Source organism: Acanthisitta chloris, unplaced genomic scaffold (assembly GCF_000695815.1).
Source record: "Acanthisitta chloris isolate BGI_N310 unplaced genomic scaffold, ASM69581v1 scaffold214, whole genome shotgun sequence".
Lineage (NCBI taxonomy): Eukaryota > Metazoa > Chordata > Aves > Passeriformes > Acanthisittidae > Acanthisitta > Acanthisitta chloris.
Genome location: NW_008669728.1, coordinates 12683 through 26519, shown reverse-complemented (window position 1 = coordinate 26519; position 13837 = coordinate 12683). Strand labels below are relative to the sequence as shown.

Sequence of the window (13837 nt, the reverse complement as noted above, 5' to 3'; positions counted from 1 at the left end):
CTGCTACCACAAGGATATCCAGTGATGACACAGGAAAATGTGGATATTAAGGATAACTCTATATGGCAAGTTGCATCCCTTCCAGGTCCTCACACATGCCAGCTGTCTCCATGTGGCATTTTTGGACCACTCAGTGGTGCACACATCATCTCAGCTAACTTTAGCTGCTCAAATGTTGGCACCCAAATTCCTGTCTCATCTCCCTTTCTCACCAGATCAGCATCTCCCAAGGGTGAGTCAATCCATCCTGATATAAATGCTTGGCACTGCTGCAAGGGATAAATTTCCAGAGACTTTGTCTCTGCTCATTATTGATGGATTGAGTTGAGTGATCAATTTTCCTATGGTTAAAGCTACAAGAGTCACTTCCACTTTGTCCATAACAATCAAAGATTAATCCTGTTTGCATCAACTTTACCATTTTTTAGGGAAGCAAAATATGTTCCTGGCAAAATGTGTCCCTGATAAAGAGCATCTGGGTGGGAATTAGATATATAGAAAAAGTAATCTTGGGTGGGAATTAATTAGAAACATGGGAAAAACAATCTTGTGACAGAATCTCTTCAGGACAATCAGTTCTTCAAAATAATGAGGTTCAGGGTCATTCTAGAAAAATTCCTTTTAAAAAAAAAGATTTTTTCATGCACTCAACACAACTTTTACAGGAAAAGAAAGGAACAAACTCCCCCCAAAACCTCTTTTTGGTGAGTTCCAAACAATATTCAATCACACACAGTGTTTGAAATACTGAAAATCTTGGAAGTTTCAGAAATTTCTGTGTTGGATCAAATCTAAAGGGAATGTGGATGTGAATAACATTCAGAATTTGGGAAAATGACATTTACTTAAGGGGATGTATCTCATATTTGGGCTTTCCCAATAGAGACCCAAAACACTCTAAGACCATGAAATAGCAAGAGAAAGATAATGGGGAAATCTCAGATGATTTGGGGGTCAAAAGAGGGCTCTTAGATCATTATCATGACAGCAGAATGTAAGAGTCAGGAAAATTGAGACAAGAAATACTTTACCATGGAAATATTTTAGTTTTGTGACTTTTTAGTAGCTAAAAAAGAAGTTTCAAAATTGCAAATACAAAATTGCATAATAAAACCTGAGAATAAATCTCACTAATTTGACATATTCTCATCAAAAGTTGCATGTTGATAATTTTTAGCATTTTTGTTCAATATAAGGATGTTTTCTTGCCTTTTTTTTAACCACAGATTATCTTCTTCAGGAAATGAAGAACTAATTTCATCCTAGAATGGAAAAATGGGATGCTTGGGGGATTTCAAAACTCATTAAAGCATTTTTTTCATGTTGTACAATGACCTGAGGAGGTGTCTGGACCTATATCCAGCCTGAGCTTCACCACATTTATGCAGCAGAATATTTGCCAAACCCAAACCCTCTGCACAAACAGCTTCAGCTTTGACAGAAACATTTCTGATGGAAAATATTGAATTAAAGAAATCCTAGGAAAACTTCTCTAAAGAATATCTTCTCCCCTTGCTATGAATTTTGGGGGAAAAATACCTCAGACTCAAATAATGCATCTACTAGCCCTTTCTCTAGTCCAGTTTGAATATTCTCTGCAAAGCTGAAAAGATGTTATCCTGGTATTACTGGATTTGAATTTACTTATTTTTTAGGAACTCAATATCTATGTTTTAGCACTTATAAAGCATAATAAGGCCCAGATTTGCAATTTATGCTGGAGGGAAAATCAGAATTTGCATGAATAAGCTAAAAAAAAAAAGCAGAAATTAAGATTTTTCAATTCCTATTTGGATAAAAATGGATTTAATGAGCCTAAAATTGTGTTGACTAGAAAATATACATTTTTTTCAGCTATATCAGTTTGAGGTTTGGGGTTTTTAATTACAACTCATCTCTCTACTGGACTCAACTGCCCTTCATACCACAAGGTCACAGTAGCCCAGCTGAGTATTCCCACAATGTCATGATATCTTGACTGGAGCTTTCTGTGCCCTCAAAGGGAAGTTATTAAAATTATTCCCTCCTCCTTTTACAGCACAGGAATGTCTAGCCTAGAGATGTTAGCAGGGAGCTGGATCTCACCACATCTCACTTGTCCAAGGTCGTAGTGGAAGTCCTCAGAGCATGGAACTGTCTCTGTTGCCATTGCTTCAAAAACTAGCCCCAAACCATTCTTTCTAATTTGACTTCTTGATATAGTTACAAATCATTGGGGTTTTTTTCTCCAATATACAAACTTCAAGATTTACAAAGTGTTTGTGATTCAAACCCTCTTTCAGTCCTTCTTTTGTCAGAAATTCTCAGCTGCAGGAGTGACTCCCATGTAGAAAGGGCAAAGGATTTCAGCAGCCACCCAAGACCTGCTGTGGTGTGCTCAAGAGGGACTCTGAGGAGTCAGAGCAGCTTATTCCCTTGCTCACAGAGTTTCCATGTTTTCCTGAGGGGAAAACTACCTTTTGAGAGAACAAGAGAGAGTCCCAGAGACATTAATCAGTTGGGGATCTTCAGCCTGGAGAGTACAAGGCTCCAGGGGGACCTCAGAGACACTTCCAGTGACTTCAGAGGCTCCAAGTGAACTGCAGAGGGACTTGGGGCAAGGGTCTGGAGGGACAGAACAAGAGGAAATGGCTTCCCACTGCCAGAGGGCAGGGTGGGATGGGATATTGGGAAGGAATTCTTGGCTGTGAGGGTGATGAGGCACTGCCACAGGTTGCCCAGAGCAACTGTGGCTGCTCCATCCCTGGAAGTGTTCCAGGCCAGGTTGAATGGGTCTTGGAGCTAACTCGTCTATTGGAAGGTTTCCTGGCCCATGGCAGGGGGTGGAATGGGATGATCTTGAGGGTCCTTCCAACTCAAACCATTCTGGGATTCTATATTCTATGATTTTATGATTACCTGGTCCAAATCCCCATTAAAAAGAAACCTGTGAGATGCTGCAAATCTCCTCTTTCTTCTCCCAAGGGCCCTTCCCGAAGGACAATTTCCAAAGTAAAAGCCTTGTAAAGAAATCCTGCAATGTCTTGCAGTGTCTATTCCTCATGGGCCATTGACTTTGCAAACAATATGGGAAAGCTGTTCCTGAAGCTGCCTGCAGGGATCTCTGGCATTGCCTGGGAATGGCGCACAAGGAGCAAAGGGAAACTACTCATTTTTAGATCTTTATTTGCGTATTGCATTTTCTAAGTCAAGAGTTCACTCTTTGCTAGTAATTTCATGGGCATTTCCATAGGAATGTAGAATTTTTTTCTCCTTTCATTCTCTGAGAGAAATATCTCAGCTGAATGGTCAAGTCCCATGGAAAAAAATGCATTTGAAAGGCAAACAGATTTCCAGCATCATTTGGAATTCCCTGTTCATGGCTTTAAAACCTGGCGGTTCCCTGTCAGTGGGAGGTTCACTGAAAGGGCAATTTAATTCATTAGTTTAATCTAATCCTAAATGGACATGCAAAATCCTAAAGGGAAAATGAATTCATTTAATCTAATCCTGAGTTAGGCAACTCAGGGTTAGATTAGTGACCCCAAATTCCCTCAAAACCTATTTCTGAAATTGTTTTGGAAACATGATCTTGTCCTTAGATGTCTGAGCAAGATTTCAGGAAACCTTACTGAGGGCAGCAGTGACTCTTTCTAGCAGAGACTTCTCTCAAGGAGAAGGAGGAGGAGAAGACTTGTGCCCTATGGAGGAATCCTGGGAGCAGCAGATCATTCAGGAAACCTGGATTTTTGCCCCAATTTCTCTCTGCCTTCCAAAACACATAGTTCCTTTGTGTTGGACTTGTCTGGGAAATCACAGGAGGTGTCCCTGAATCACTTGAAGGAAGTCCCAGGTTAGTGATGTCTACCACAATGATGCATTCCAGGCAAAGAGAAATTCATTCCATCCATGCTCCAAGCCTACAATCCAGCCTTGGCCCCTGGTTAGGCAGTGGCCAGTCAAACCTTCCTGGCATCTACCTGCACTATTACCTGCAGAGGATCAGTAAGTTTCCTTCTGAGATCAGTGAAACTTGCAGGCAATAAAATTAGCTACTTTGAGGACATAACCAGGGCTGAACATCCTCAGAAAAAAATAATATTCAGATTTAACTCCTCTGTTTAGCAGAGCCCAAAGTGACTCTCCTCCCACTCTTCCTCCACCTGTGGCTATTGCCTTTGATGCTCATTTTCTGCTCAAAACCAAGAGCTAATTTTGAACATTATTTCCCAGCACCAAACACACATCCCCCAGGTCCATCACCAGCCCCAGCCTGTTCCCGTCCATTCTAGGTAAAAAAATACCTACTTTGACAGAGGCTGGGTTAAATTCAACTTCCTTTTTGGGTTCTGGTTCTGCTGGTTTAGGTGCTGGTTTGGGTTCTTCCTTCTTAGGTTCAGCCTTCTTAGGCTCAGGCTTCTTTGGAGCCATATTGGTGCTGCTTTAGGTAGGGAGCGAAGGAGACAGACAGGCAGGACAGAGGTGACTGCAGCAGGATAAATCCCCAGCACACACAGGTCTTTATCCCTGTCAGGTCTCTTGAAGTCACACATTGTGTCACTCTCAGACCTGTCACATGCCAGAGCTTACAATAGGGTCACTGCTATAAAAGGACAAGACATGTCCCCTGCTATTTTAGAGCCATTGGATAGGGCATTGTTATGAATTAGCACTTAAATGGAAAGAGATTTGGGGGTTTTAGGGCTGAGGTTGGCACTGAGTCAAACATTTATGGTGTGTGCGTGCTTGTGTGTACAAGAAGGAGGTTGGGTTACAACTCAGGTCCCTCTGGTAGGTTTTATGCTCTCCAGAGCCACACTGACAGTGACCTTCCAAGCTTGCTGGTGTCTCTCTCAGGCTGGGCATCACCCCTAGCTTTTGTCATGCTGTAGGACATCCAAAGACAAGCCCAGGGTTATATTTAGCCAGGAGGATGCAGCTCTATGACAGGTTGAGCATCACCATGTCAGCTGGCACAGGGGGAAATTCATGTCGTGTATCACACACTGCTCTCCTCCTGGAAAGGTGCCCAAGGGCCACTATTGCTTATAGCAAAATACATCTAACAAGCTGGAAAACACACATACACAGTCAGGGACAGCACTGTAAGTGCATTGTCATGGCTGAGATTTTCCAGACCTTGATAGGGTGGAGTGCTAAATTCCTATCAAAAGAACTATGATAAGGGTATCCATTTGAAGCTTTTCTAATCCTAGGCTTACTCTGATGGACTAAACCTCCCTTCAAAGCAATATGGAGTGAATAATTCTCAGATCTGCAATTGCTCATGTCATTTGTCCATATCAGGAGGTCACTCTGGGACATGGTCACTTCCACACTGCCTAGATTTTGATTTTTACCCAAAAAAATAATCATCCCCTGTCACAAATCAACTACCAGCAAATCACAATGTATTTGTAAAGGGGATCCAGGTTGGCATTTCAAATCAGTATCAGTTGAATGATAAATCTCTTTATTTTTCTAAAGATGTCATCCCAATAATCTACAATCCAAACCCTGTTAAGACCTGCTTTTCCTGGCTCTGTTTCCAGCTGGACCCCAATGCCTGTCCCTCTGCATTCCTCAGTTCCCTGCGTGGCTTTGCCAGATTTATCCTGCTCAGGTGATCCCAAACCATGCCACATCCATTATTGGAAGTTGAAGATATGGATCTGTTGGAATGAATCCAGAGGAGGTCACTAAGTTGGTCACAGGGCTGGAGCCCCTCTGCTCTGGAGCCAGGCTGGGAGAGCTGGGGGTGTTCAGCCTGGAGAAGAGAAGGCTCCAGGGAGACCTTAGAGCCCCTTCCAGTGCCTCCAGGGGCTCCAAGAGAGCTGTAGAGGTACCTGAGACAAGGGAGGGACAGGACAAGGGGGAATGGTTTCTTATTGCCAGAGGGCAGGGATAGACAAGATATTGGGAAGGAATTCTTGGCTGTAAGGGTGGTGAGGCACTGGTACAAGTTGTCCAGAGAAGCTGTGGCTGCCCCATCCCTGGAAGTGTTCAAGCAACCTGAGCAAGTGGAAGGTGTCCCAGTCCATGGCATGGGGTAGAACCAGATTATCTTTAAGGTCCCTGCCAACCAAACTCTACTAGGATTCTATGATTATTCTATGAGAACATTGTGTATGACAGGAGCCTTGAGCTGATCCTGCCCAAGCTGGTGAGGCTTTTTGGTGTTTCAGTGTTTCAGGAACAGCCTGGAGACCTGCAGTTTTCCCTGCAGTGTGTCACCTCCCAGGAAATTCAGCTTTGGTCAAAGTTGATGGTAGAGAAGTGATGCATCTCCATAAGAAGCTGTGCAGAGATCAGTCTGCTCACTCTGCCCAGACCAGATTCTGGTCCTGCCAATTCTCTTCAGATTACTACAGCCACCAAACCAGCTCTGATGAATCCCACCAGTCCCAATCCATGTATGTGTGGTCACCTGGGGAAGAAATTTCTGACAGGACCTTATCAACATATTCATCTACTCACTATAACCAGCACAGCCAGGGAAGGAGTTAGGATTCCTTAGGGTAGAACCCAACATTGTATCCCTGGATTATATGGACCCTATAATTTATAGGTCCTTATATGTTATAGGGATATAGGATGGGATTGATTTGCTTTGGAGATGCATTGGAGATGCACTAGATGGTCCCACCTGGCCTCAGTCTCCATAAGGTCTGTGCAGTAACTATATACCTGCCAGTCCCATACATGTCTCAGATATCACAGGTTGTCATAAATGGCTCTAGAAACACTTATGGAGGCAAATTACTTGCACTTCGTGTGAATTATTAAACTAGAGGGCACCCACACAATTCTTGAGAGGCCACTGGAGGCAGAGGCATCTCAAATGCTACCAGATATTCATGTTTAAGCACTTGCATGAAGGCATAGACACCTGCAGCTGGAAGAGATGAATGTCCCTCACATGGAAAATATGGACTAGATCTCTGTGGACTATGATGAGAGAAAAGGCACATAAAGATATTCACATTAGAGACACCTACATGAAGTGAGATGAACCTTACCTGGTCTGAATTCCATCTTCTGAGGTTTCCTTCCTATTGCAAAGCCCCAAAGTAAAGGTTTTTCTGCAGGTTTCAATTTCTCATTTTCCCATTTTCTCTCCAGGGCAAACAAGAATTCGGAGTGGAAAGTGTCTGATAAGTCTTCTGATCAGAATAACTGATCCCTGCAAGCTGTAAGTATTTGTGAAAATAGATAGAACTATAGAATCATAGGACAAGAGGGCACAGACTCAAGCTCTGCCAGGGGAGGTTTAGGTTGGATATTAGGAAGATATTTTTTAGAGAGAGTACTCAGGCATTGGAATGGGCTGCCTGGGGAGGGGGTGGAGTCACTATCCCTGAAGGTTTTCAAGACAAGACTGGATGTGGCACTTAGTGCCATGGTCTAGTATCCACGGGAGGGTTGGACTCAATGATCTTTCAGGTCTCTTCCAACCAGGTTGATTCTATGATTCTATGAAAGATCATCTAGTTCCAACCCCATGCCATGGGCAGGGTCACCTTCCACTTGCCCAAGTAGCTCCAGTCTGGCCTTCAGCATTTTCAGGGATGGGGAAAGTAACAAAAATAAGAGAAACAAGTTTATCTGCATTGATTCCTGCATTGAAATGAGTCATGGCTAGAGAATTCTGAGAGCTTTCTGCAGTCCCAAAGAAATACCAGAGATGTATTTTACTATGGTCATAACAGACATCTTGATTGGCATCTCAGGAGTCAGCACAGACCCAGAAAATTCTGGGTTTTGCTAATTCAAAGCAGCAAAACTACAGTGACAAGTCTGTGCTCTGAGAGCAGCTGTAGCCACAGGGACATATTTTGAGCAGGATCAGCCGAGCACAAAAGTATCTTTTACACATGGAAAAGAACCACCAGGTCTTATTCTTGAACTGCAAACAGCTCTGGAAAACATCAGGCCATTAAAATGCCAACAGCAACTCACCAGCAGCTTGGGATCTTGTCATCTTCACCTCTGAGAGATAAGAACAGACCATAATAAGAACAGACCATAATAAGAAGGAGAGTCATGTTTCATTTTGTCTTCCAAATTTCACAGATCAGTTGTGCAGTTTGAGGGTGGTTTGGTTTGATTTTCCCCCTCAGACATTAGAGAAATAATAAAGATGATCCAGGAGTGTGGCTGAGAGCTCACCTCAGTGTGATTCTCAGCCAAAATTCAGTACATATGTATATTTTAGCTATATGTATATTAATAGTCATACAAAGATTATCTCAATGTGTTTTATAATATATTCTGGATACATTAGATTCTGCATAAAGTTTGGCTTGATGTAGTTGACACAAAAGACCCTTTGCATTGTTGTCAAAATTGAAATGGTTCCACTCTCCTCACCCTTCATGTAAATGGTCACTTCTCCTTGGACTGGCAACTTCTGGAAAGGCAAAAAAATCCCAGTTAAATATTTGGGGATTTTACTCAGTCTGCTGACTGCCTGTCCCTCTTCTAGATCCATAGAAGTTTCTTCCTGTCTTCTAGTTTGTTTGTTTGTGTAGATCAGTGACCAAAATACCTGAGCAGCTCAGCTCTTTCTCACAGCTTCAGGTGGATTTCACTACCAGAGGGCAGGGTTAGATGGGATATTGGGAAGGAATTCTTCTCCTGAGGGTGTTAAGGCACTGGCACAGGTTGCTTAGAGCAGCTGTGGCTGCCCCATCCCTGGAAGTGTTCCAGGCCAGGGTGAATGGGGCTTGGAGCAAGCTGGGCTAGTGGAAGGGTGGAACTAGATGGTCTTTAAGGTCCTTCCAACCCAAACCATTCTGGGATTTTATTATTCCATTTGCTTTCTCATCCCAATATGACATCAATGGCAAGCAAAAACCCCATCCATGTGATTCCTGAATATATCCATGTTTATCTTTATTTAAATAAATAATCTCAAGCCAAAACAAGAAGCTACAGATGAGTTTTAAGTGCCTACAGGCTGCCTAACCACTGCTGGTGGATGTCTTGGACCAGTTCCATGGATTAAAGATATTCCAATGCCCTGTAAATCCTTCTGCAAACAGCCAAATCAATGCAGCTAATCTTGCCCTAAATCCTTCATTCAGCTCTTCCATGAGGATCCCCAGAGGCTCAGCATCTGGGAAAAAAAAAAAAAAAAAAGCCCTGACCAAAAATTCCTCTTCCTATTAATAGATTTTGGGCAGGGAGCGGGGAGTCCTCTTCTGCTCTTCTGTCATGCTCAAAACAGATGTTAACAACAGATCTCAGTACCAGGAAGGTATTCCAGAGTTCCACACGAGAGGCTAGATGGGAATTGGCTAAAATTATCTTGATTGCTAGGGTATGATAAGCTTCTCCTGAGAAAAGCACCTGATGAGACCTTCTCCTGAGAAGATCATCCTGGACCAGGATCATCATCAAAGAGAACAGAGCTCAACAAGACTTTGCCCACAAAAAAAACAAACCTTCCCACCAACCGGATTTAAGGAGCAAAAAATTAGGATTTAAGTGAAAACAAAACATTTTGGCCGAAATCTGCATCATTGAAATTTGGGAACACTGCCACAGTGCCTTATGATTTTCTGGTCCTTGATAAGTCTGTCTGCCATGTGGAATGGAATGCTGGAATGTCTGCTGGAATCATAGAACAGGTTGGAAGGAACCTCAAAAAATCATCTGGTCCAATATTTCATAGCAAAGGGAATTTAGGATGAGATAATGTCACAATTTTACTCCATTTCCTGCAATTTTTCACACTCCTCAAAGCAGAGGAAATTGGATAGAGAATGGGAATCACCTTGTTCTGAGGAAGATGAAGAGCTGAGAAAAGTTCAACATTTTAATGAATTATCATTGTAGGATATTTAAATTGAACTATCTGGGGTAAAACCCATAGGAATTTTCGGAAATTTGATTTCTCAACAGCAGAAGAACCCTTCCCCCTCCCAAGTGTGTTGGTTCCTGTCTGTTAAAAATAAAAATCAAATTCAGCTTGGAGTTTCAACTCCAATTCTCACTTCAAAAACAACCATGGATGGAAACTCTCCAGACATCTTTACATGAGAGGTGGAGAGCACGTCAAAGATGTTCTCTCTCGAACCAGAAGAGGTTGTGCAATTCTTCCCACTGAAGAATGCTGTCCTTGGAGTTGGGAGATGGCCTCAGCTTGAGCATCTTCCCCAGAGAACAGTGAAAAGAAGTGTTTTTAGAAGATTTGCAAGCATAAAACCATTTATTTTTCAGCTTCTTCAGGCTTCAGCACAGCAGATGTGTTGTCAGCTGTTGGATGAAGAAAGCAAGTTCCAAACCACATCTGCTCATATTCTACTCAACCTCTGTGTGTTAATAGAACCAATTAAAAACATAAAGTCAGAGATTTGCAAATGGCAGTCACATTTCAGAGAGTTAATGAAAAAAAAAGGAAAATAATTAGAAAACCAGATGGGGAACTTGGAAGAAATCTCCATTTCTCTCCCTATTTCTTGTCAGCTGTAGAGCCTAGCAGTTTTTCCATCCATGTCTTAACATCTGAGTGGCTAAAACAGGACAAGAAGGTGTTATAAGGAAGAACTGAAGTTGAATCCACGTGGAGAATGGGATGTGATGAGCTGAGAAGGTTTTTACCTCATGAGAAGATGCTGTGAACAAAGCTGGAGGCAGAAATAAAGGTAAAAACGTGAATTTTCTCTGTTTCTCTCAATTCCTATAGGGAATTTAAGGGACTAATATTACCATTGCTCCCTGTAGGAATGTCAGCTCAAAAGAAGAGCAAGCTCCTGCCTTTAAAGCAACTCCTCAGCTGCTATAAATCAGGGAGTTCCAAAACTTCAAGGCAAATATGCTGATTGATACCAGCTGTGGATATGGACCAGAATAGTAGATTGCCTGGCAGAAACCATCCTTAACTGCTTGGATTAGAGAACACATGTTCATCAGGGTGGAGAGACAAGAAAAGAAGAAAAAATATCTTTTCTATAGAAAATATGGCACTAAAGATACCTAGCGGCAAAAAGACACAGTGGAAATATTCATGAAGATATGTGGGACTTGGTAGAAAATGAGTTTATTAGATCTTGAGAATGTGGAGGTACCATGGGGCAAGGAGCAGAAGTGATTCTACATTACAGGCTCAGCAAGCTTTTGAAGTCCTGCTGCAAAGCCAATAAAAAAGCACAAAAAATCTGGAAAAAAAATACACAGGATCCTTCAGTGGTTTGTGGAGAGGGAAAAGTATATGTCAATTAAAAGGAGTAATTAATAGCTATTTTTGCAGACTTCATGATAGCCTATTGCTGGGAAGTAGAGACTTGAACTTCCTTCAGAAGATCATCTAGTTCCTACTGGAAATGTTAGGAGATACTGATGTCCAGAGAGGTTGTGGCTGCCCCATCCCCGGAAGTGTTCCAGGCCAGGTTGGATGGGGCTTCGACTAGTGGGAGGTGTTCCTGTCCATGGTAGGGGATTGGAACTGGATGATCTTTAAGGTCTCTTCCAAGCAAAAACATTCCATGATTTCATCCCCACTAGGATATTTTCCTTTTCTTTTCAGGAGAGGAATAAAATGATGCATTTCTTTGTTTCCCAGAGGAGCACATCTACCTCCAGCCTCCATCCATCACAGGTTATGCATATGTCTTTGTACTCAAACAGCCTGAGAACTTTTCTCCTTTGAATAATTATAGGCTACAAGCAAATCAACACATAGAAGCAGAGAATCCAAGAATAGTTTGGGCTGGAAGGGATCCTTAAGGTTCAGCCTGTTCCACTCCCTGCCAGGGGCACGGACACCTTCCAGTAGACCAGGTTGCTCCAATCTGGCCTGGAACACTACCAGGGTTCGGGCAGCCACAACCAACCTGGGCAACCTGTGCCAGTGCCTCACCACTCTCACAGCCAGGAATTTCTTCCTAATATCCAACCTTTTCCATCCTAACCAGGATGGACAGTTAGATGAAATGAGCTCCATCCAATTAAAACTGAATTCCAAGATGTGAAGTTTGGTAACTGCTGCAGAATTGCAACTTTAGAGATACCAGAGGTCCAAGACTAAGTCCAACACTCCCATTTTTCTGTTCTACTGTGCTCAGAGTGATGTGCAAGAGACACAAGAATTTTGTGGGGAGTTGTCTCTAGTCCAGAGTCCATAAGAGGAAATTCCCAGGAAATATACAACTGTAGCATCAAGCAAAGCTTTGGGAAGCTCAGAGCTTACGTTATCTCCTGATGTGATGGGAGATGAAGGCTCAAATCCCACAGCACACAACAAACTCTCCAAGTCACGTCTCTGTGGAACTTTCTGTTCAACAACAAAAATAGATGCACCCAACTTAGCTCATTTCTGCTTCCTCTAGGTCAACTCCCACATGGAGATGAGCACTAAAAGCTTGGATTAATAAAGACTCATGATCTGCTCTCTTATTCTTTTCCTTGTCTTTTATTACCAGAGATATTTAGAATTCTGAGCTGTATCCATAAAAGCAACTTTTGCAGTGATGATCAAAGTCATTTACACCTTCATATCATTAGTATTTGAGTCATAGGAGTGTCTCGAGGTCATAGCATAAACCACAATTCCAGATTTTATTACAATTATGTGGGGGGAAAAAAAGATTTTAAAATTAGGGGGGAAATGGAAATAAAAATATAAAAATTAAGGCACACATAGAAGTGAAAAGAGGAAAAAAAGGGAGTGGGGAGTGTTACCTTACACTTGTAGTGAGAGAATAGATGATTTAACCAAGGTCAAACTGAAAGTCTGTGACAGAATTAGGAAATAAATACATTTGTCATGACATTTCCACAGTTTACTATACATCCTGGGAGGTGAATACAAGCCCTGCAGTAGGCACACAGTGGATGTGATGGGAAAATGGAAACACACTCATGAAATCTTCCACAGCAACGTTCTAACTGTGAATAATTTACTCTTTGTTTGTTTTAATAAGTAGAAATTATATCCAAAGGGAACAGAGAGCCCTTTTTGATGATGCCACAGGTGTAACATGAATATCACTTCCCAAAATACTCTCCTTCCTTTTTCATGCAGTGGAATTTGTGCCCTGGTTGTGAAACTCACCCCCCTCTGTAGGGCTGTAACCCAATCTCAATCACCAGTTTGGGAACAATAGTCACACAGAGTGGGCTGGCACAGGAACGCCAGGAATGTCCTGGGATGAAGGACTCAAGGCCTGTGCTCTTGAAACTCTGGGAATCCTCCACCAGGCACTGCTTGGCTGAAGGAGGTTCAGAGGTGTGAAAGAGCAGAGCTCTGGTAGCAGAGCTAGTGTTCAAGTATGTGCAAAGCACGTGAAGATCCAAATGCGGCCATGGAGATGTTTGTGAGAGACAGACACAACCCAGACAGTGAACAGGGAATATGATCCCATGCTAAATCTCAGGATTCAAACACAGGACTTGCCCTAGGCTGTACTCCTAGTTACATTCCTTGCTCTGCCTTATTTATCACCTTATCTTCTTCTTTCTTCTTTCTTTGTCTATTGGCTGAAACATTTCTGAAGGACCTTAAGGTATTTTTAATAGGATTCCACCAAATAAATTTTTTTTGTCTTGATAACTAATTAAGCTTTCACAGAATAGAAGAGGAAAACTGGAAAGAATTACTGCAATTCATACTTTTTGGTGTCAACAAAGCAGAGATATTCTTGAACACTTTTAAGAGTTTCCCCAAACCCAAAGGTGGTTCTGTGAGAATGTTCTGAGGTTCTGGGGCCAAAGCATATTTTCTTGCTGTCTGATGTGTTACAGTGGTTTATCTGGAGGAGAACTACAGATATATTGTGTGTTTGCATTGCTACATCCATGGCTATGGATATGTGTAGGTTCCTGTGTAAACACACAAACATACAGTAGCAAGAGG

General features: G+C 42.2%; 1 protein-coding gene across 1 annotated transcript in view; it reads right to left on the bottom strand.

Annotated features, from left to right (window-relative positions):
* The window catches only part of LOC103801019 (myosin light chain 1, cardiac muscle), a 30816-nt gene extending 26308 nt beyond the window's left edge, over nucleotides 1-4508 (bottom strand). The window contains exon 1 of the mRNA XM_009073415.1: nucleotides 4288-4508. Coding sequence (XP_009071663.1) covers nucleotides 4288-4410 — 123 coding nt within the window. The 5' untranslated portion in view covers nucleotides 4411-4508. The remainder of the gene's footprint in view (nucleotides 1-4287) is intronic.
* Nucleotides 4509-13837: the final 9329 nt, after the last annotated feature.